Source organism: Mercenaria mercenaria, chromosome 1 (genome assembly GCF_021730395.1).
Source record: "Mercenaria mercenaria strain notata chromosome 1, MADL_Memer_1, whole genome shotgun sequence".
Lineage (NCBI taxonomy): Eukaryota > Metazoa > Mollusca > Bivalvia > Venerida > Veneridae > Mercenaria > Mercenaria mercenaria.
Genome location: NC_069361.1, coordinates 68,170,096 through 68,195,821, shown reverse-complemented (window position 1 = coordinate 68,195,821; position 25,726 = coordinate 68,170,096). Strand labels below are relative to the sequence as shown.

The 25,726-nt window shown below is 34.5% G+C and overlaps 1 protein-coding gene across 2 annotated transcripts; it reads left to right on the top strand.

The window, feature by feature from the left end:
• Window positions 1-12,344: 12,344 nt before the first annotated feature.
• On the top strand, window positions 12,345-22,309 carry LOC123535325 (zinc finger protein 239-like). 2 transcript variants are annotated; one of them, XM_045317941.2, is made up of 2 exons: window positions 12,345-12,504; window positions 16,188-22,309. In XM_045317941.2, exon 2 carries the CDS (start codon window positions 16,514-16,516, stop codon window positions 17,501-17,503), a length of 990 nt encoding a protein of 329 aa, XP_045173876.2. In that variant the 5' UTR covers window positions 12,345-12,504; window positions 16,188-16,513; the 3' UTR covers window positions 17,504-22,309. The 2 variants fall into 2 exon arrangements, with proteins under 2 accessions (XP_045173876.2, XP_045173883.2); XM_045317948.2 differs by lacking the exon at window positions 12,345-12,504 and adding an exon at window positions 15,085-15,317.
• Window positions 22,310-25,726: the final 3,417 nt, after the last annotated feature.

Here is a 25,726-nt window from a genome sequence, read left to right as displayed (position 1 = left end):
AAAATGAAGTGAACTTGGAGTGAAAAAATTGGAGTTAGATTTTAGAGACAAAATCATATGTGTTGTTTATAAATATAAAAGATAAAATGCTTCTGATGATGCTAATAGCACTGATGATGATGATGATGAATTTATTACATGATGAAGGTCTTAAAAGGGAATTTTTCAACGAGGATATTTTTAGATAGCCAAGTTACTGATTATAATGATGAAGATGATGAAAATGATGATGATGATGATGATGATGATGATGATGACGATGATAATAATGATGACGATGCTTGTAGAATTTTTACAATTTTATAATGATGTTTATGCATGGAATGCTGATGTTGCCATTGTCATTACTTTTATAATGCTTCTGATGAGATGTTTCTTATGACTGATGATGCTTATAACATTGATGATGATGATGATGATGATGTTATTTCACTAAAAAAGAGAAAGGGAGGAAAAATAATGACATGTAGGTTTTGTTTTTATTTATTGTTGTTGCTGCTGCTGGTAATGATGATAATGATGATGATAGTGGTGATTTTGATGAAAGTCATGGTATTATATTCTACTGCATCATTAGGGACTCCTTGGTCACCCATCTAATTACATGTACCACGCCCTTTGATCATTAAAACTCTTAAAAGATAACAGGTTACAATACAAGTACATATTGAGAAATAAAATATGTTTAAACCAAATGACGACAACAATGACTACAATACAATAATTGCTGATATACATTTTCATCCTATAGACACAAACAACGATCAGTTTGTTGTAAAAATAATTATATAAAACAAATCACCATCACTCCCATCATTTCTTTAATTTTAACTGCCAGTCTCATGTTACAGCCATTAATAGATTTTTAAGCTTTATAACCCAAATAACCATGTTTGATTTGACTCTAAACTTTCACTCCTAAAGTAGACACTAAGCCACTCTAACATTAGGTAGTAAATTATTTGTTCGAATTAGTGAGACCCGCTTCTGAATCAGTGATACAACTTAGGAGTTATACGTAATTATAAAAATACAACCATTGTCTAAATGTCATTTTCCCACTTTTTCTGTCCGTTACCTCAAAATAAACGCAGTACTAATTTTTGAAAGATTGTTGTATTTATCATATTTTTTCGGAAGTTGACACTATGAATTAAAGGTTATTTTAGTTTAGTGTCACCACTTTAATAAATGGCATACGGCAAAAGATGGAGTGGAGTCTTGGAGTGGAGTTTAAAGTGGCGTGTTAGTTTATTTATTTATTTATTTATTTATTTATTTATTTATTTATTTGGGTTTTACGGCGCACCAACACAGTATAGGTGTCCTGTTTGGCGCCATATAACCTAAGTTAAGAACATAATGGAAGCACTTAATGTATCTTTATTTAGAAATGATTTATAGCAAAATGGTGCTTTAACACTAGTTATACAGGATGGGCGGTTATACGTCGCTCGTAATAAATTCACGAGGGCGCAATCCTAGTGAATTATTTCGAACGACGTATATCCGCACGAGTGTATAACTGGTGTTAAAACAACATTTTGCTATACACTATTGCGATTCTAATATGAATTTTACTGTAAAATTTAGATGAAATATTACAGAACTGTTTCTTCGCGCATGCATCGCGCACACTTTTAAATCGTTTATGCACGCCAGGACCGGAAATGGTATTACGACTTGCGGAAAAATTAAGTTTGAACGCAAAAGATGAAGAATTATTCTACAAAGCGAATAACCAACTAAATATAATATCATGCGTTAATTAATCAAGGCAGTTAAAAAATTGATCAATGTGACATTTCGTTTTAAACAGTCATGCTATACGAAAAACCATTTGATTAGATTTGAAAGCACTTTTTCTAAATGTATACATAGCGCTAGATATCACGTCGACGTGACGTCATCTTTATATCGTTGTGAGCATTGTTAGTCATTTTAGAATTCACAGTATGCCATTCGTCAAACTCCCTGCTGTACTCAAAAATAGTCAAGTTTATACTTCATTATGTACATTTTGACAGGTGTACATCACAACACCAAAATAAGAGAAGTAATTTTAGTATTACTGCATCATTTTTCAGGTTTTGCTCGTTTTTACTACAAAAACAAATTCCCATTTACACTTACTGCCACGGAAAGAATAGCATAAAAGTATACAATTACAGATGTAGTTATAGATTGCAGTCGTAGATATTAGAAAGGAGAGCCACATTTTAAATGTGATATATACTTATACACCTCGGGCCAATACCTCACACAGTATGTCAATATCGCCTTAAGGCACACCAGCCCTGTTTTATAACTCTTTAATTGCATATATTCCACTATACTGTTAAAAGTGAAAACGACGTAAAAATAATTTCATGTTTTACAGGGTCTTTGAATGTTTATGTTATGCGCTGGAACATCAACGTTTTCTGATGACGCTGACGTCATTTCCTTTCAATATTTTAATGCATTTTAGTGTTGTAGTTTCTTGTGTCAGCCTTATTATTGAAGCTAGCGAAATAATTTATTCAGTACCATGTATTCTTTTGTAAAATAAATGTTAGTTTGTATATACTTGAGATTCTGCCAGTAGAAATATAAAATCTTGATGCGTTGAACAGCCGAAATCTGCCTGATATTGATTTTTTGGCACACCCAGAAGTGTGCCTGATATCGATATTAGGCACATCAGTTCACACGACCGCGAATATCGGCCTCCCGCTGCTCATATACGTTTATATTCAATGCAAATTTTGTTACTATATTTAGTAATGTATGCAATAAATATACGAAATTATCTAGGCAATGCAACTAATAAGGTTATTAGTTGCATTGGTAAAACAGAAGAGGAAAAGTTGATTTTTTTGTAATTATGATTGAAAGAATCATATGAGAGTGATTGAAGGAAGAAAAATTAAATGCAATGTGTGTAACACAAGTGGTCGAGATGAAAGCTTTAGATATGATGTTTGTTATTATCATTACAGTACAGTAGGTGTTTGAAACTTGCATACGAGAATACAAATAGGAAAGAAACGCTTTTAAATGCAATGTTTTTGATTATGCAGATTTTGAGAGCGATGGTTTGGAGATATCCATGAGAATTAATAAAAAGAATATACATGCGTTGTGGGTGCATATGTATGGGGAACTACACCGGCGAAATTCTTTAAATGTAATATTTGTGATTATACACATCAAAGAGTTAGTCTCGGGAGACACTTTGGAAAAATAAAGAAAAACGTTAGTTGTGTGATAAACTTTACCTGAATAGACATACAATAGTTTTTACTGGAGAAAAATGTATGCTTATAACAAAAGCAAAGGCTTTAAATGTGATCTTTGCAATTATGAATGAAATGAAAGTCATAACCCGGAGATTCATATGAGAATATGTACAGAAAATAAATCCTATAAATGTGGTGTGTGTGATTATGCATCTAGTACCAGTGGCAGTCTCAAGGCACATCGGAGAAGACACACTGGAGAAAACATACCGGAGAAGACACATCGGAAAAGTCACACAGAAGAGGAACTATTTTATGTGATCTTTGCAATTATGCATGCTGGCATATGGGTAATCTTAACAAACATATGATGATACATACAGGAGAGAAACCGTTTAAATGTAGTGTTTCTTATTATGCACGTAATAAATGGTGTAATCTGAAGACACACAGGGCAATACACACAGGAGAGAAGCATTTTAAATGTGATATTTGTGGATATGCGTGTAAGGACCGCGGAAATCTTAAGATACACATGAGAATACATGCAGGAGAGAAACCTTTTAAATGTAGTGTTTGTGATTATGCAAGTAATAAATCGATCGGGTAATCTGAAGACACACAGGGCAATACACAAAGAAGAGAAATGTTTTAAATGTGATATCTGTGAATATGAGAGTAAGCATCGCGGAAACCTTAAGATGCACATTGTAGTACATACAGCAGAGAAACATTTTAAATGTAGTTTTTGTAATTATGCATGCAAAAGAGCTATAACTCTGAAGGTACACAGGAGAAAACATACAGGAGAGAAACCCTTTAGATGTAATGTTTGTGATTATACCTTTACCCAAAGAAGCAATCTGCAGTCACACAGGAGAAAACATTCAAGAGAAAAACCGTTTAAATGTAATATATTTAATTTTGCATCTAGCCGGAAATATGTTTTTAAGGAACATTTGAGAAAACACACAGGACAGAAATCGTGTAAATGTAATTTGTGTAATTTTGCATTTAACAGGAACAGTAATCTTAAGAGACATCTGAAAATACACACAGGAAAAAATAAAACACACAATTGAAAATACACACAGAAGTAAACACCTTCAAATGCATCTTCAAATGAGATGTATGTGACTATACTTCTAACCAGATATATGCAATAAAGACACATGCGATATTGCAAGCAGGAGACAAATCCTTTAAATGCAATTTGTGTGAGATGATAGACATTATAAGTGTTTACAGGATATGTTATGCATTTTATGCTTGTAGTATTTCGAAGACAGATTAAAAACAGAAGAGAATCGCTGCAGATGATTGCACGGTCGATCACAGCCGGATATTCAGGAGTTCAAAATGTCCGACGGATGGATATGATGCCATTATTTATCCTTTCAACTTGCTAACCGTTGTTAATATTGCAAAGGTTAAAAGAAATGCCTCAGGAAACATTGCAGATATTGTAGGAAGTATGAAATGTAACTAAGCACGATAAAAGCGGATAGGGTTTAATTGTGCTAAACCCCTTGCATCATCTACTTTGTATTTTAAAAGCTGTTAATAAAGACATTTCTACCGTTGTTTCCTCTTTATGTATAATTAATAGACAGAATCAAGTCTATTTTAGAAATTCTCTCTATGGAATGATGTTAGAATTATCATTATTTTGAACGTAGCAAAAAGGCTGTCTCAGTTCACTATATAAAATTAACAAGAGGGCCAACATGGCCCTATGTCGTCCAAGACTCCATGATAACAAACATTCTGACCAAAATTTATGAAGAGAGAATCAAAAATGTGCCCCTAGGGTGTCAACAAGTGTATTCTTTGATTTGACCTAGTTGACAGCAAAATATTCATAAGCCAAAAATTAGCAAGTTTTGGCCATTTAAACGGCCATAATTCTGCAACCCATAACGGGATTTGACCAGATTTTAAAGAACTGAGATATTATGCCAATACAAGTTGTGTGCAAGTTGATGGCAAAATGTGGTCTCCATCGTGTTCACAAGACAAAAATGGCATTTTTCCCTTTAATTCTGAAACTTATGATGGGATCTGGCAAGTTTTTGAAAAGAATCAAGATGTTATGCCAATACAAGATCTGTGCAAGTTTTCTTTTAAAGTTGAATGCAAAATGTTGTCTCTATCGTGTTCAAAAGCAAATTTTAGACCTTTAAGGGGCAATAACTCTAGAACCCTTATGCCAAATAAAGATTTTATGCAAATTTGATTAGAATTGCTTGCAAAATGATGTAAGATGTAAGAAATTGTGGACGGACAGACGGACGACGGACGAAGTATTTCTAGTATTTGAAGGTTTTCGACCTAGTTCTAGCCCTACCACCTGAAGATACTTTACATGTAAATGAAGGTCTGGAAACAGTTTGAAATCTGGAGTAGTTCTAAATTAGATGGTAGATCATACATTCGAGTTAATAACTCGAAATTTCGAATTACGTAACTATCATGCCTTTTTTATCCGCAAAATTTGATCGTTTGCCCGTCTCTCAATGGCCAATAATATAAAATATACATGCATATATTGTACCGAACATATAGAGACTTGAACATATACCACCATACATCAAAGTATGATCCACCATTTAATTTAAAACTACTTCAGATTTCAAACTGTTTCCAGACCTTTATTTACATGTATAGTATCTTCAGGTTGTAGGGCTAGAACTAGGTCGAAAACCTTCAAGATATGGTCAAAATAGTGAAATATTCTAAGCTTTAATAATTCCTTGTCACCTTCTATGATCTCTCCTCAAAATTAGTCCAGGCACCAGAGCTTGGTCAGACTCCTAATACATTTTTGTTTAGGGTATGTCTATATTTCATTGCTTTATGGGCTCAAACTAGGTCGAAAACCTTTCAGACTTAAACATGGTTTAGTCACCTGAGGTCTTCCTCCAAAGAGAAAGCTGGGAAGTCACCATATGACCTGTAATTGTGTTGGTAAAATATATAAATAAATAAATAAACTTGTTAAAAATAGTGGTATTTTCTATGAGCAAATGCTGCCTGGTCATCTTAATCATATGACCCTGTAGGGCTACAAGGCGGATAAAACATGTACATAGTCTTGACAAGGACCTAGATCCATACATCAACGAAAACCATTGTAAATAGTAACTAGAAACTTCGAGATACGTAATACGGAATTTCGAGATAGTAACTCAAAATTTCGAGATACGTAACTGCAAAAACTAGTGCTCGAAGTCCTCATTCATATGGTTGTCTGCATGAACTATGTAATGAAATGTGTATAGACTGACCGTCGAGAAATGAAGAGTTCTTGTCACCCCACCACTTCGGTCCGAGGTAAGCCAAAGCCTCACACATTCATCAGATACCTGAATGTCAATAGATGTAATGACAGAAACGGTAAGGCATAAACCATCCTGCAAAGTAATGGAGGTAACTCGTAATATGATTTAACATTAACAAAAATCGTTAGCTTCCCTATAACTGTATTATAGTAGGTGCATAAAAAATCAAAGTCAACAATTTAAATCGATACAGTAGGCACAATTTAGCAATAAAAAGGATTGTATGTATTGTATGTACGAAATCCCTTTGTAGAAAACAGAGCAGAGTACAAGAGAAACACCCTAAAGGGCCAGACGAAACAGGCCAGAAGACAAAATGTAAGATTAAACAACTGTCTGTTATGGAGTCCTCCGAATATTCCTCCAGGCACAAGCAAAGATTAAAGCGTAGCTTCCAACCAACTGTAAAACACTAACCATGTGGTATTTGTCCAAACAGTTGGATCATAACCTCTTTAGATAAAACATGTTATAAATTTTCCAAAATTAAGTTGTAAAGTTATAATGACACAAAAATCTTACAAAATCTTTAAACAACATCCCGGTAAAAAAAGGTTCGATATATCTTCTCACATAAGTGTCTTTTCATTACTTTTAAGTTTTACAACCGAATCTGAATTATGATGATAAAATTCAGTAAAGTGTTTACGTAAATTAAAATAACGGTAGTCTTGCTGAAGAAGATAGTTTGTAATATATTGATTACGTTCATTGAAATTTTCAACCGTTGATGACTGTACATGCTCTGGCAAAAACGTACAAATTAAGCCATAAGATGCCGCGCTTAGCATACCCCCCCCCCCCCTTTCTGAAGTGGAGAAATTTGCAATACTAAAAATTAAACATCTCTTTTTGTCATAAATTTTCGTATCATAATATTGTTAGAATTAAAGAGATGTAAACCTAAAACTGAAGCAATAGTTTCCGAATTGTTAATGTTTTCTTGCTTTTTCTGTTAGTTTATCTGTGTATGCTAGTTATATGTGTGTGTGTTTGTCTTTTGTACGTGTGTGTCTACGACGTTGAAGGGATACTTCGTTTAAGGAACGTGGCTTTCCCTGTTTAGTATTCGTCCGTGCTCCACCTTCCCCCAACATCTGACCCTTTTATCTATCCCTTACCACACAACCCACATTTGCTGTATTTTGCATATATCTAAAACGTACTTGTTGTTGGATTCTTTTAAGCAACCCGTCTACAATATTTTTCCGTAACAGCTTCTTTTGTTGTGGACGTACTTTGCGATGCATGGCTCTATGGTTGTGTTTGTTCTGCTTTCCTTCATTTTTATCTTGATATAACTTGAGTCCCCAGGGATAAATAGTATAGAGCAAAGGAAGAAAACGGATTATCCATATGAGCCGTGCCATGGGAAAACCAACATAGTGGCTTTGCGACCAGCATGGATCCAGACCAGCCTGCGCATCCGCGCAGTCTGGTCAGGATCTATGCTGTTCGCTTTCAAAGCCTATTGTAATTAGAGAAACTGTTAGCGAACAGCATAGATCCTAACCAGACTGCGCGGATGCGCAGGCTGGTCTGGATTCATTCTGGTCGCAAAGCCACTATGTTGGTCTTCCCATGACACGGCTCTTATAAGAATATCTTCCAGATAGTGGAAAGTATTGATAAATGAAGTAAATAAAACAAGAAAATGCACACAGCCTTAAATATGCTAGAAAAAAAATGGAAGTAGTTCATATTTCACCTAGTTTTATAAACAAACCAATGGAATTGCATTGAATGTTTTTGTTGATAAGAAGGTAAAGCCTAAAAATTGTTGTTTTCGGTAACTTGATAAAAAATATAGTAGGTAGGTCGATAGGTCGATATCTATTTTCATTAAGTGGGACTTTTCGGAAATTATTTTTGTGTCAAGAAATGAAAACAAATAATTAAGTTATGCCTTTAGAGCATCAGTAGGTTGATTTCTAATATCACTGACCATGTTTAAAGCATAGAAAGTGCAGTTTTCCACCTTTTTTTAAAAAAGTAAAAAAAAACAATCTCCAAGGCCATAAAAACATATAGGATCGGGACAAAAATTTAGGGTTGGTCGTGATACCGAAAACAAACAATTTTAGGCCTAAGACAAACTAATTCAGGTTATATGAAACCTCTTGCCTATACTTATTAGTTCTGATCAGTAATAAAGATGCTAAATTGCCTCAGTAATTCCAGAAAAACGTGTGAAATTAATATCATGTTTCACGATATATAGTGTAGTTTTAGGTAATATTAAAATGAGTGATGAATAACATAGTCAAGTTACTGTCACTTCAATCACCTACGTTATATTTTTACGTTAAAGACAAGTGATAGTAAAGTACATTAGACTTCACAACATCGAAAAATCAAGATTCGCCATATTATTTATTATGTAGTACATCGATATTTCAAAGCAGGGTTGAACTTGGTTATACCACGCAAACCAGAAGCCTCATAGCTAAAGAACAGACTACGGTTGGCCATCTCCAACACAATTCATATACAGTTGATAATAACAACAAAATCTATACGGTAAGACTTTGTAGTGAAAAGTAGGTCAACAACAGACAGATACATAGCAAAGGGTTGCTTCAAAGCTTAATTGTTCCATCAACAAATACATTTCAATCGTACGAAATATATTAAATGGGGACGGGGAGAAGGGTATGTAAAAGAGTAGGAAAGGGCGAATAAAGGGAAGAAACAACTCCAACATACAAGACAAGGTTTGTTTATTTTTTTTGTTGTTGTTTTGTTTGTTGTTGTTGTTTTTTCTTCTTTTTTTTTATTTTTTTATTTTGAAGCTCTTTTGTTTTCTTCAAAAAATACTTCTAAAATACAAATTATCACATCAACCTGTCTCTTATGTTACCACGATTCACAGACTCAGCATCTTTGTTTATTTTTCCTATAACAATATAATAATCATGTCAGATAGCTGAGATTCCTGTGGTTTCTTTAAAACTAGACAGACACATTCCATTAGCTCTGTCTATATCTTTTATATAATTCATTTATACCTCTAAACATTTTGATAGGCAGTGTTTCCTTGTTAAAAGCCACAAAATGCCAGCCTAAATAAATAATGAAATACCATAAATTTAATACGGTTCCACATCTGTTTTTTTTTTTTTTTTTTTTTTTTTTTTTTTGTCATCTTGAACGATCTAATCGCTATTATTGAAGCAATTAATAATTCGTAGTCTGGTATTGTGGGTTGTCCTCCTCATCCGAACTTTAGGAGGCAGTAACCAGTTTCCAGAGCTTCTCGGCCTAGAGTCGCCTACACAACTTTCGAAACCTCACACAAAAATCTGTAACCACACACCTGAAAAGAAGATATTGCAGCATTAACATGACTGTAACTATGTCTATCGTTACAAATCATCTGCATACATCTCTAATATCTAGTTTTCTGCTTACAAGACCTGAATTTTGTGCTCTCCCAGTCGTGGAAACTGATGACGAAAAAAAGCTAAATGTGCCAATTTCAAATCGCTGTAGAAAATTCCCTGCAAATGATAGCCCCAAATGCTACACGGTTTCATACCCCGGTAACACTGTAAAATCTGAAAATAAGCTCGAATTTATGTGCCATTCTTACCTTTTCTTTACTATTCCAGTTTTTCTGAGGCCTCTGCTTTAATGTTTAATGACATCTCCATTGGTAGTATGTCTAGGGATTTAGATTTATGTTTAAAGAAAAACGGCAAGTTTTTTTTTTTGATGTACATGTTCCGAACCGTTTTACCTAAATATCATGATTTTAAAATGTCCCTTAATTTTAAGAAAAACAAGTTATTAACTCTACATGGAAATGGGAAAAATAAAAGTAAGAAATTGATCAAAAGATGAATTATTGCTAACGTTAAACTACTGTTTGTTTTACCAGAAATATCATCATCATCATCATCATCAAACTACCACATCACCATTAATATCACCAACCATCACCGTCATCATATAATATAAAATGAATTTTAATTCTACCATTACCCTTTCTAATACTAGAAAATAATACGTACAGTCTTTAATGCCTGTTGTATCTTATAAATATTAGTAGTGCATACCTTGCTATAAATAGTAACAAAAATGCATAGTAACTGATAGTACTATTTGAAAGAACCGTTTTCTTTGGTGTTCTTCGGTACTTTTGGTACTTGTTTAAAAAAGTTTCAACTTAATGAAATTTATTTCGCGACAACAGATAAGATTTCTTTCTAATACAATTTGGAATCTTGCATAAAACCTTTATTTTGCCGATTTCTGGTATGCACGAACTACGTTGGTACTTTCAGGACATGCATTTATTGTTTTACATTAAATTATCATGTACGTTCGACATCCTATCTCGTGCGCACGAAATAAGATATCGAGCGCACGAGATAAGATGTTGAGCGCTCGAGAAAAGATGCCGTACAAAAATTGAATAGCCTCAGGGCCATGTTAACTGTATTTCTTTCACCAATGATATATACATGCTTTATTCATAGCTTAGGCGTAAAATATGTTTGTTTCCTTATCCCGATCTACCATAAATATTTGGCCCGTCCTTGAATTGTTTTATAGCCTTGAAGAGTATTTTTCAAACTAATTAATAAAAGTTGCAAAAACTGCACTTTTTATGCTTTAAACATTGTCAGTGATGTTGAATATCAAGTTACTAGTGCTTTAAAGACCTAACTCTCTTATTTTTTTTCCTTTCTCTTTTTCCTTTTCTTTTTCCTTTTATTTCATTTTTTTTTTTTTTTGTTTTGACACAAAAATAATTTCCAAAAAACATCTCTTTTTTTCAATAATCCAAAAACCCTACCAACCCTACTTTTTTAGCATGTTACCGGAAACAAAGAATTTTTAGGCCTTAGCTATATAAATTTCAACATACTCAATCTAAAGCCCACTTGTGTGAGTGTGTGTTCGGGATTAACATCATTTACAACATTATTTTTTTCAGTCATATAAACAACGGTGTCTACTTGTAGCAGTGAGCACAATGCTCAACTTATAGTGATGCTTCACTGGAATATCATGACGTAGACACGTGACGTCACATTGTACAGCTGAGACCGGGCTGACTAGTCCAAGCACTATCCTCTTAATACAGAGCGCCAGCCGAAGAAGCTATTAAGCTTCCAAATTTCGTTCGTATACTAAATTGTAGATTCTATTTCAAACTCAGGCCGTTTTTACGGGAGGAAATATAGCTAGATCTAAATGAGAAAATAAGTGTGAAAACGCACTTGAAAATTCCCGAAAATCTTCAAAATAGAGAATATTTGGCAATGGACGGTTAGAAAAAAAAAGAATTTCAATAAAGAAAATGAAATCAGTCGCACGTGGAAACCAGACAAAAATCTTTGAGATTCCGAGGGTGACATATTTTTTAATTTAATGTTCTTTGATTTACGTTCTTCGATCCTGTTTTATTTCTTCATATTAAATGGGACAGACTATAGTACCATTTTTCACGTCTTTGGTATGACGCGGCCAGGGATCGAACCCACGACCTCCTGCACTCGAAGTGGGCACTCTACCACCAAAATAAATCTTAAAAGCAGTTGTGTTAAAATTGTATAAGCACATAAGAGATAAGTCCTCGGCCATAAAACATGTATAATATATTCATCAGAAAAATTCACTCTTCAGAGTCATTCTAAAACTAGACACAGACCCTGAGTCATTTATATTTTTATGTAATCGGAGAATGTCGGAACAATCCGATATCAATATCGGAAGACTCCGACTGCTAATGGGTTCTCAATCGGTAATCTTCGTTAAGAGCCAACTCTCAAGTTGTCAGCGTGACTACTCGAGTTAATGCGGACACGGCACTTGAAAATATATTAAATGGCTTGAATTTAAAACAGTTGTGGAATGCTTGAAAACAGGAATAAACAATGTCAGTGTTTCCTTATGATGGATATAATGGTACCATACATTCTTTATACCCTAGCGTAAGTTTTATTTCATTGATTGGATTTTGTTCTGTCTGTCCGTAGTGGGTATCAGTAGATTAACCATTGGTAGCTTATTATTATTACTATTATTATTATTATTATTATTATTATTATTATTACACTGTAACTCTAGTAAGAATAAACATGTCCATAGAGTTAATTACCTTGCAACCATTCTCCTGCGCATGTCTTAGACTTTAACCTGCTGGCAGCAAGTGATTTAGTTTCAGTGCAGACCTACAATTAAGATTAGTCTGCACATCCGTGCAAGTTCTCTTAAACATTCAATATGGCCAACTGGATGTTAAATCAGTTCGTTTTAGAAATTAAGCTTGGTAAAAATTAGCTAAAGTACAAGGACGATGTAACATGTTCTAATGAATGTATTATAAGTCATACTGTTCAATGCATGTAGGTGTCTCTTAAGTCACCTTCAGTAGGAACAGGACAAAAAAATTTGGAGAGCAAAAATTGGAAGTCAAAGTCATATGTTTTTTTGATATGTATAAATGATAAAATTCTTCTTGTAATGCTAATAACACTGGTGGTGGTGATGATGATGATATATTCATCCCATGACGAAGGACATGAAAAGGGCATTTTTCAACGAGGATATTTTTAAATAGCCCAGCTACTGATGATAATGATGAAGATGATGAAAATGATGATGACGATAATGATGATGACGCTTGTCGATTTTTTTACAATTTCATAATGATTTTCATGCAAAGTATGCTGATATTGTATTTGACATTCTTTTTACAATGCTGCTGATGAGATGCTTCTAACGATGTTAATAGCAATGATGATAATAATAATTGTGATAGTGATGATGATGATGATGATGATGATTGTGTTATTTCATTAAAATGAGAAAGAGAGTAAAAATAATGACATGTAGTTATCCCGCTTCTTTATGATGACTTTTTTATTGTTGCTGCTGCTGGCAGTGATGATTATGATGAAGATGATGTTTGAAATTTTGATGAAAGTCATTATATCGTTCTACTGCATCATTAGGGACTCCTTGGTCACCTATCTAATTACATGTACCAAGCCCTTTGATCATTAAAATCTGGAAAGATAACAGGCAACAGAAATCCTGCTTTTGGTAAAGGCTTTATTAACCTTTACCCTGCTAAATTTCTAAAATGGACTGGTCTATCTTTCAGTTTGGGCAGGACCACTTGTTTATCAAAGGTGTATTCACTGAAAATTTACTGACTGATTTCTTATTGATTTCATCATCATTATCGTCGTCATCATCATCATCACCAGTACCACTATCATCACAACCACCAGACCAATCATCGTCATCTACAAATTTTCACCGCCACTACCATCTTCATCCCCTCTGTCATAACCACCGTAACAACACTCATCATCATTACAAGCAGTGCCATTTTCAGCAGCAGTACCATGAACAAAATCACCATCACCACCATCATTGTCAACATGAACATCTTCACCACCACCATCATCATTGTTATCATCAACATCATAATTATTATTTCAAGCCTCAACATAATCATCTAAATCACTACTGTACTCAGTACCATCATCATCATTATCATCAACATCATCTGTCATTGCCCATTAATATCATCTTTAGTTTTACTGAGGTGTTGCTGTTGACCAAGTTGAAAAACAATTTTGGTCGGAAGATAACTTTTCGTTGTTGCTATTTTTGTTGATGACGACTATAGAGATGGAACTTTTTTTACTGTTGTTAATGATATTGATGGTGATTGAACATCTCGAAAATAATTTTCTTCCAAGGTTGATAAATTGGTTTTCGGAATAAGAATGACAACGGCAATTATATACATTTTCATCCTATAGACACAAAAAAAAACGAACAGGTTGTTGTGTAAATAATTATATAAAACAAATTACCATCACTCCCATCATTCCCTTAATAAAAAGTATAACTGCCAGTCTCATGTTACATAAAATTTTATTCTTCATTACAACTATCACCTTATTACTGTTTACATCGGTGACAGAAACATACATTAATCTTTTTTTCTTTTCTTTTTTTTCTTTTGTATTTTATGTTATGTTATTTAACTAATAATACCAATGCTTTTAAGCGTAAAAGTCTTCAAGACAGTGAACAAATTACCATGTTTGATCTGATTTTAAAATCTCACTACGAATTTAGACACAAAAGCCACTCCAACATGTCACTACAACCTCCACCCCAAGACTCCACTCCATATTTTGTTGTATGTCGTATATGAAGTTGCAACACTAAATAAACAAACACTTAACATCTACTTATACACGACATTCTATAATCTTTAATTCAAAGTGTCAACTTCCGAAAATGTTAATAAAAATACTAGTATGAAAAATACAACACTGTACATTTATATTCAATTCACAAAAGAACTTTTACTAACGTTTTTTATTCAGTTACACTTTTTTCTATATTTTTGTAAAGTAATTGTGAGTTGCTATGCTGCTGGATTTATTCTGCTGGGGTTAATTTACTTGGCTTATTCTGCTATTCTGCTGGAGTTTCCCCTATTCTGCTATTCTGCTAACTTCACAGAGTGATAAAGTTGTAATATCACAAGACCGATCACTATGAGTGTAACTATTTTGATATGAAGAGACTATAAACAGTTTTCAGAGTTTTTCGTACGACAGTCGCTTACTGTCATACACTGTGGATGATGACGAGAAACAGCTATTTGAAGATTGAAGCTAATCTCTAAGTTAAAATAGATATAAAATTGAAGCGTATCTAAGCTTTAACCAAGGCGCGGACGCTGACGCTGACGCCGACGCCGAAGCGAGCTGGAGTAAGCCATGTAACTCATATGAACGACCTTTAACGTACAATAACAATTTAGAGGTTATAAGGCGGTATTGGCATACTAGAAGAAGTATTGGCCTGAGGGGTAATACTGGTCTAGTATGATAATACCGCCTTAAGGCACATCAGCACTGTTTTATTACCTTTTTTATTGTATGTTTCACTATACTGTTAAGTGATAACGAGGCCAAAATAATTAATGTTGCACAGCGTCATTGAATGTTTATGTATTGCGCGGGAACGTCAACGTTGTCTGATGACGCTGACGTTATTACCTTACAAACATTTTGTATTAGATTCATGTATTTTAGGGCCGTAGTTTCTTCTGTTAACTTGATTCAACTACACTAGAAGAGGAAACTATCGAAATTAATGCATATGTTTCACTCCACTGTAAAAGTGAAAACGAGGGGGGCCCTACTAGAGGAAAATGATTATGGGTGCTACAGTTTTGTATCTCGTGCATCCGTCTGTCCTTCAATCTATCAGATAGGTGCAGATTTCCGGTTATCGACAGAGCCTCGGTTACCGCCAAAAGTTTCCTTTATGGCTGGATTTCCAGTCTGCACTTACCACTAAGGAAACAATCTTAGAAGATAATTACAGATGTAGTGACAGTTGCAATTGCAGATTAAAAAGTTAGGAGAACAAAACTTTAATTATAATTGAAATCGAACTTTTGTCTATATATGAGAGAAATTAAAGGTGCAGTGTTTGTTACACAAGTGATAAAAAGGAAAAGTTTTAGATATGGTGTTTGTAATTATCATTATAGTAAAGAAGGCGTTTGAAACTTGCATATGAGAATACAAATTGGAAAGAAACGCTTTTAAATGCAATGTTTTTGATTATGCAGGTATTGAGAGCGGTGGTTTGAAGACATCCAGATGAATTAACAGGAAGAATATATATGCGTTGTAGGCGCATATGTATGGGGGAACTACACCGTAGAAAAGCTTTAAATGTTATGTAGGTGATTATAAATGTCATCAAAGTGTTAGTCTGGAAACACATTTGAAAAATAGTACGAAATACGCTAGTTGTGTGATAAACTTCATCTGAATAGACACACGATAATTCATACTACAGAAATATGTATGCCAATAACTAAAGCAAAGGCTTTAGATGTGACATTTGCAATAAGTCATAACCCGAAGATCCATATGAGAATACATACAGAAAATGACAATAAACAGTGATTATGAATGTAGTACTAGAAGCAGTCTGAAGGCACATCGGAGAAGACCCATTGAAGAAACCATGCCGGAGAAGAACCACCAGAAAAGTCACAAAGAAGAAGAATGCTTTAAATGTGATCTTTGTAATTATGCGTGCTGTACTATGGGTAATCTTAACAAACACATGATAATACATACAGGAGAGAAACCTTATAAATGTAGTGTTTGCGATTATGCAAGTAATCAAAGTAGTAGTCTGAAGTTACACAGGGCAAAACACACAAGAGAGAAATGTTTCAAGTGTAGTATTTGTGACTATGCGTGCAAGTACCGCGGAAATCTTAAGAACCACATGATAGTACATACAGCAGAGAAACATTTTAAATGTGCTGTTTGTGATTATGCTTGTAAAAGAGCTCTAACTCTGAAGGTACACGAGAGAAGACATACAGGAGAGAAACCTTATAAATGTAGTGTTTGCGATTATGCAAGTAATCAAAGTAGTAGTCTGAAGTTACACAGGGCAAAACACACAAGAGAGAAATGTTTCAAGTGTAGTATTTGTGACTATGCATTTAACAAACGCGGAAATCTTAAAAAACACATGATAGTACATACAGCAGAGAAACATTTTAAATGTGCTGTTTGTGATTATGCTTGTAAAAGAGCTCTAACTCTGAAGGTACACAAGAGAACACATACAGGAGAAAAACCTTATAAATGTAGTGTTTGCGATTATACATTTACCCAGAGTAGCAATCTGCAGATACACATGAGGAAGCATACAGGAGAGAACCCTATAAACGTAAGGGAGAAACCCTATAAATGTAATGTATGTAATTCTGCATTTAACCAGAAAGGTAATCTTAAGACACATCTGAAAATACACACACTGACAGTAGAAAAACCATTTAATTGTAATGTATGTATTTCTGCATTTAAGCAGAAAGCTTGGCTTACGAGACATATGAAAATACACACAGGTGAGAATTAAAACCTATTAAACACACAATTGAAAATACACACAGGAATAAAACCTTCAAATGCATCTCTTCAGATGAGATGCTTTTAACGGGATACGTACAACAAAGACACATATGAGATAGTATGCAGGAGACAAATCCTTTAAAGGCAATGTGTGTGAGATGATAGACATAGAAGTATTTACAGGATATGTTATTATGCATGTTATGCAAGTCGTTTTCTGAGGATGAAAGTACAAACAAGAGAGAATCGCTTCAGATGATTGCACGGTCGATCACATTTGAATAATTATTTGTCCTTTCAACATGCTGTCCGTTGTTAATATTGCAAAGGTTAAAAGAAATGCTTTTGGAAACATTTCTAATACTCAACAGCAAACTTATTTCCAAAACGGTAATCAAAAAGTAAAATGTCAACTCAAAATAATGACGCTGCGTAACTTAGAAATACCCTGTTTTGAATCCGATATTCCTTTTGGATAGTATTGATATGTGAGTGTAGCCTGGTTCCCGGTGTGTACTAGTATGCCCGGAACACCAAAGGCGGATCATGGTGTAAATATTGTTGTTCTGGAGTATTCCGGGCTAGTTTTGACTGCCAGAATTTCACTCTATAACTTTATTTAAAAATGAGATTGTAGATTATGGTGTAATTCTAACAGCAATTTGAAGACATATATAAACCCTTATCATGATGAATTTCTATAATGAACTTGTCCATCTTCCATTTTGTCCAACATGGAAAGGGTTAATAAAAAACAGATTATTTTTCACTGGAAACATATTAAGACCGTTAGCTAATTATAAGATGGCTTTCAGCTGAAAAACATCATTATGCATTTTGTATACATGATATAAACAAATAGCTAAATATTCACTACTCTTAGACAGACAGATTAATTTTTTGATATCATTCAGACCGTAAATCAAGTAAATATGATTTGATGATTCTTTTAACATATATGTAGATTGTTTGATAAGAACTTTGTCTACCTAAATTTCTTCAACTTAACCTTTACTCTGCTATATTTCTAAAATGTCTATAATTCAATTTGGGTAGTAGAAGCTACAATTTGTTTCCAAAGGGAGTATTCACTGACAATTTACTGACTGAATAGCGAATAGTTGCAGACCATGATCAGCCTGTATAGATCTTACAATTATTCTAGCTATGAACTTTACTGTAGACATAAGAAAAATAACTTCATACTACAAAATATGAGCCGCTATGAGAAAACCAACCTAGTGACTTCGCGACCAGCATGGATTTTGCCTTTGCAACCAGTGCAGACCAAGATCAGCCTGCACATATGTGCAGGCTGGTCTGCTCTATTCTGTCAGTAAATTTTCAGTGAACACCCCTTCAAATTATAAATGGTATTACCCAAGTTGAATGATGAACCAGTCCATTTTAGAAATTCAGCAGGCTAAAGGTTAAATTCTTTGTCAGCTCTGTGCATGTCTGCAGAATGCTTGCATGCTTATTTTACCATTTTAATCACTATACCTTCCTTGTGATCCCAATGTAGCAGGGCCCAGTCAACCCAAACCCAGGTTTAAGCCTCAAGTTGAACCACCCAAGAGACCCCAGCCATCCTATATGACACACAGCCGATCCAGAAGCGATGTCTTGGGTAAAAAAAAAAGAACTTTTACTATAGATGTGACTAAAACTTGTTGAAAATTGGTGGTTATAGCCACAAAGTACTTACTACACTTAAGACATCCTGGTCTTCTTAACCTGAATTTTATACTTAGACTTCAAATATATAAAAATTCAAATGGTTATTACTTCTTTGGAAATGTGTCTATACTGCTGAAAATGAGCAGGTTTTCTGTAATTATTTGAGCTAAGTTCAAGTAAAGCTTAATGAAAGTGATAGAAATAACGTTTAACTTTTAGACTTAATGAGGTCCTGAATCACCTATTTGATTGCAGTTTTTCAGACGGAATTTGTCACTTAAGATTCATTAACATAAATTGGGATAACTTTGTCTGTTTAGAATATTTTGTTTCAGTTGCTGGCAATTAAGAGGTTTTCATTCTCTAGGAGCAGCTTTTAAACTAATAGAATAGAAAAACTTGAAAAAGGGGTTATTGAACTGTATCTTGGGGAAAACGTATATTATAATATACTATTAAAAAAAATATGTATTTATAACAAAAAACATTGACCCATTTTATTACTGATGAGTGATAAAAGTTTTGTAATTTTGGAGAGAACTACATTTACATGAAGAATTGTTTGATTGCCAGACGTATTGTTTAATGCTGCTTAATTAATGTAATATCATTTTTTTGCTGCTAGCTTAATTAAACGAATGTATCTTTAATCTATATGTTTGTAATCATTATACTGTACTATGAAATCATTAACCCTTATCATGCCGGACACGATTGATTTTGCCTTTGCGACCAGTGCAGATCATGATCAGCCTGCACATCCCTGCAGTGTGATCATGACCTGCACTGTTTGCCATTCAGTCAGTATGTTTTTGGTATTCACCCCTTTTAACAGTTAATGGTACTGTCCAAACTGAAAGATGGACAAATTCATAATAGAAATTTAGTGAGGTAAGGACTTTTTTTGTGGATTTTGTGGTATTGTGTCAACCCCTAAAATTCAAACACAACAAACAAACAGAATTGAGCCACGCCATGAGAAAACCAACATAGTGGGTTTGCGACCAGTATGGATCCAGACCAGCCTGCGCATCCGCGCAGTCTGGTCAGGATCCATGCTGTTCGCTAACGGTTTCTCTAATTGCAATAGGCTTTGAAAGCGAACAGCTTGGATTCTGGCCAGACTACGCAGATGCAAATGCACTATGTTGGTTTTCTCATGGTGTGGCTCAATTAGAAGACTCATTGGAAGTATAAAATGTAATCAAGCAAAATAACAGCGCACTCGGTTTGATTGTGCGACACCCCTTGCGCCATCTAGTGGGTATTTTAAAAGACTAGTCACTACGCTGATAATAAAGATATTTCTACCGATTCTTTCCTCTTTTTGTCTATTTCTATTTCGTAAAGACAGAAACAGAATCAAGTCTATTTTAGGAATTCTCTGTGAAGAATGATGTTAGAAATATCATTATTTGGAACATAGGATATAGACTGCCTCATTTCACTATGTAAATGTAAAAAGACATAATTGAGCCGTGCCATGCGAAAACCAACATAGTGGCTTTGCGACCAGCATGGATCCAGACCAGCCTGCGCATCCGCGCAGTCTGGTCAGGATCCATGCTGTTCGCTTTCAAAGACTATTGCAATTAGAGAAACTGTTAGCGAACAGCATTGATCCTGACCAGACTGCGCGGATGCGCAGGCTGGTCTGGATCCATGCTGGTCGCAAAGCCACTCTGTTGGTTTTCTCATGGCGCGGCTCATATCATAATCTAGAAGCTTTTTCTAGAATTTGAATCTCTTGAGTCTCTTTGGTTCTCGTGTTTTAATATCGACATTCCGCCTCATTTTTTTTATTTCGTCTACATTGACTGTTACAGCTTACGCCTATATGTTATACGAAACTTGTTTCAAAAAATGATTCAAAATGAATTAAACATTTAAATGATATCTGCAGTCCGCCCGCTTAGCTCAATAGGGAGTGCGCCGATCTACGGATCGCAGGATCGTGATTTCGATCCCCGGGCGGGGTGTATGTTATTCGTGACTATTTGATAAAAGACATTGAGTCTAAAATCATTCGTCCTCCGCCTCTGATTCACGCGGGGAAGTTACGGAGAACAGGTTTGTACTGGTACAGAATCCAGGAACTACCTGCCGTTACATGACTGAACGGCGTTAAACCCAAAACAAGCAAATAAATAAATGATATCTGCTGTAATTATTTGTCATTAATACATATGTTACTATATATAATAACAAAAATGAATGTGTTTCCAGTAGGTTATTGCTTCCACGCACTGATTATCACTTATCGGCCCGATAATCCTCTGGTAAATACGTGCGCGTGAAACCAATGGCTACATAAAACGTCATCATGGTCAGTGCGTTTTCAACATGGCGGCAGAGCGGACGTTGGAGTCGTTATTGGACGTCATAATGGTCTGACACTGGTCTTGTTTATCGCAGAATGACAATGCTTTGGGTTTCAACAGTGTTCGGGTATGTGGTGTAAACCAGCATGATTCGCAACACACAATTTCAAAATTTCGACGAAGTTGCGGGTTTCTTCTCAGTGAAAATGTTATGACTGCTTTTCATATACATAGATCTACTGCTAAGAAAACTGCAGTTTTTTCATGGAATTAATTAAGCTAAAATTATGTGTTGTTCCACATTTTAAGAATGGCGAACCATTTGATGAGTTTGATAGGTACATAAAAACGAGTTTACTTCGCTCCTTATCGTCAAGATAGTATGTAATTTGTCTAAATATGCAAGAATAAGTTTAGTGCACTCACTTATATTTTCCCCATATTAACCATATATTGCTTCCGGGTACGACTAACTCAGATTTTAAAGCCCTCGGTCCATTATTCATTTTCCGGGCCGATTATCACCTCCCAGCCAGACTCTGTCATGTATTAACCTCTTGTTAGACAGTTTTAATGATCATCAAGATATTGACACATTTACATTTATTTATTTATTTATGTCTCTTTCATTTACAAACACATAAAATTAGAATCTACATACAGACTAAAACAATTGTAAATGACCGTTCTAAATAGAACTGTAAGAGACAATATACATATTCACATTTAAAAACATACCATATAACTTATTATATCTAGTGGGTATTTTAAAAGCCTAGTCACTACGCTGATAATAAAGATATTTCTACCGATGTTTTCCTCTTTTTGTCTATTTCTATTTCGTAAAGACAGAAACAGAATCAAGTCTATTTTAGAAATTCTCTGTGAAGAATGATGTTAGAAACATCATTATTTGGAACATAGGATATAGACTGCCTCATTTCACTACATCAAATACAAAAATGTAAAAAGACATATGAGCCGTGCCATGGTAGCCATAACGGAAAATGCGGTAGCCACATTTTAAACAAAGGCATTATGAGACTTTAAATGATTACTACGGCTATATCACTATTTTTACTGTTGTAACAAAAGTAAATCTAACTTGTGAGTACACGCATTGTGATGAAAACTGAGAAATGACAGAAAAATAACGCATAATTACTTCTGTATATGTATCATAAAGCTCCCGATGATTAACTAGTCGGCAAAATGAAAAGTTTTGAACCGTATCAATTCATCATCAATTTTATTAATCTTGACTTAGGATTCAAAGATAAAAACAAGAAAATTATGCAAAACAAGAATCGCTTGAAATGTTACAGGTACTTAGATATTATAAAGGTATAGACACTAAATAGGAAAATGAAAAATAATGACGTTCTGAAATTGTTCTGTTTTCTTTTTTTTTTTTTTTTTTTTTGCAATGAAAATATATTTTACGTTCTTTCATTGCAATTGTATGGCGGAAATAACATGCCAACGTTACATTTACGATTTTTTCAACAATATTTCAGTCATATAAACGACGGTGTCTACTTGTAGCAGTGAGCACAATGCCCAACTTTATAGTGCTGGAATATCACGCCGTAGACACGTGGCATCATACCCCACCCAGTCACATAATACTGACACCGGGCTGACCAGTCCTAGTACTATCCTCTTAATTCTGAGCGCCATTTTTTAGTCTTTAGTATGACGCGGCCGGGGATCGAACCCACCACCTCCCGCACTGGAAGCGGACGCTCTACCACTAGGCCACCGAGACGGTTGTTAAAAGTGACCACTACAATTCGGTGTCTCATTTTTATTTGAATTTAAATCGTATTTGTTTGACTGAAGCTATTTTTGCAACAAACATGACTCTCACTTTTCTACTGATTTTTATCCGCCACTGACATTCTTTTTGAGTAATTGGAAGTTACAGGAAATTTAAAATGGATCTTGGTGTGTGTTGCAGCTAGATAGATAGATTTATTTCGGCAAAGGATAACATTTACACGATTAACAAACACAATATAGAATAAAACAATAAGCATCATTAAATACTATATTATGCAAAAAAAAAAAAAACCATGGCATGCTCCCAATACCGAGGATAACACAATAAAGAGCAAGCTCTTATTGCCATTGTGGTCCTTAGCATTAGTGGCATGACATAGAGAGGCAATTATTTAAACATAGTATTTAAATGAAACATTACATCTTTATCACAAATTGAAATTATCAATTGAAATTGTCACAGTCAGACTATTACAAACTTTATCACATTGTTACTAATAGATCTAGTATAAAAATACCTGATCATATATCTTTTCATAATCCATCAAACGAAACGAAACTGTTAAAACGGTGCTGATACATGTGTAAAAGAAAAAGCATGTCATGGCAAAACAATTGACTATATAAGATGAAAAGAAGGAGAAAAATTCCTGAACCGAAACTTATACATGAAAGAACAAAAATGCATTAAAACACGTTAAAAAGAAAACATTCGACAATCAGTGAAAACTTTGCATTAGATGACTTTTGATAGCTACCTTAACTGACTGATATTTGTTAATTTTAGTGATATCCACTGGAAGACTGTTCCAAAGTTTAGAACCAATGTAACGAAAAGATTTTGAACTTTGGCCTTTGACCTTTGGAAGACAGTAGCCACCTTTTTCATTAAGTCTTTTACTATGTGTGTGGACAGTGAAAGTCTCGGTTATATATAGAATAATGACCAGCTTTGCTTAAAAGATACAGATAAAACAAAAGTAAAACATTTGCAAATACAAACGTAGTAGGAATAAAATATCTGTTACATGGCTGACATTCTATTGTAGATAAAACAAACAAAGACTTAAAATGAAAATCTTGCATATGTTCAGATTAGAGAGAAATTTTCAAAAGAAAATGATAATATGAGATGTTTGTAATTTTGAGATATACATGATTTAAAAACCATCCATACATGTAAATGCGGTTTTGGCTCCCAGTCTCACTACGAGAAAACACATAAAAAGAGGCCCTGAATCGCTCACCTTAGTAATATCAGCCACATGTTTAAATCGGCAAACTCATGCTAAAATGTTAGAAAGTATGTCAGTAGGTCACATTCATGGTCATTGAAAGTCAGTTTTAAGGTCGGTATGCAAAACTGTACATGTCATCCAAATTTCAAGGCTGTATCTTAAAAAACAAGAAAGTAGGTCAGTAGGTCAAGGTCAAAATCAAGTGACCCCTAATCGCTTGGGGTCATCAGGTAATTATAATTAAACAGCCTAGGAAATATGATCTGATAATTTCTGAAGTATTTATTCCTATGTAATTCATATAACAAGTGACGCCCAGGCAGGGGCCTGTTTTCACCGCAGGGGCACAATTTGAACAATCTTGTTAGAGATTCACTAGGCAATGCTACTTACCAAATATCAAAGGCCTAGGCCTTGAACTTTCAGACAAGAATATTTTTATATTTTTTCCCTATATAAGTCTATGTTTAATTTGGGACCCCCAGGGCGGGTCTCTTTCCACCCCAGGGGCATAATTTGAACAATTTTGGTAGAGGGCTACAAGGCAATGCAACACACAAAATGTCAAAAGCCTAGGCCCTGCAGTTTCAGGCAAGAAGATTTTTAAAGATTTTTCCTATACAAGAAAGTAGGTTAGTAGGTCACATCCATGGTCACTGAAAGTCAGTTTAAAGATCAGTGTACAAAACTGAACATGTCATCCGAATTTCATGGCTTTATCTTAAAACAACAAGAAAGTAGGTCACATTCATGGTCACTGAAAGTCAGTTTGCAGATCGGTGTGCAAAACTGTACATGACATCCAAATTTCAAAGCTGTATCTTAAAAACCAAGAAAGTGGGTCAGTAGGTCACATTCGGGGTCACTGAAAATCAGTTTTCAGATCGGTGTGCAAAACTGTACATGTCATCCAAATTGCAATGTTGTATCTTAAAAGAAAACAAGAAAGTAGGTCAGTAGGTCATATTCAAGGTCACTGAAAATCAGTTTTCAGATCGGTGTGCAAAACTGTACATGTCATCCAAATTTCAATGCCGTATCTTAAAAAAACACACAAGAAAGTAAGTCAGTAGGTCACATTCATGGTCATTGAAAGTCAGTATTAAGATCTGTGTGCAAAACTGTACATGTCATCCAAATTTCAAAGCTGTATCTTAAGAAATAAGAAAGTAGGTCAGTAGGTCAAGGTCAAGTGACCCCTAATCACTT

Bases quoted from the DNA above. Each gene is read 5' to 3' on its own strand.
- LOC123535325 (XM_045317941.2), top strand. From the start codon at position 16,514: ATGACAATAAACAGTGATTATGAATGTAGTACTAGAAGCAGTCTGAAG.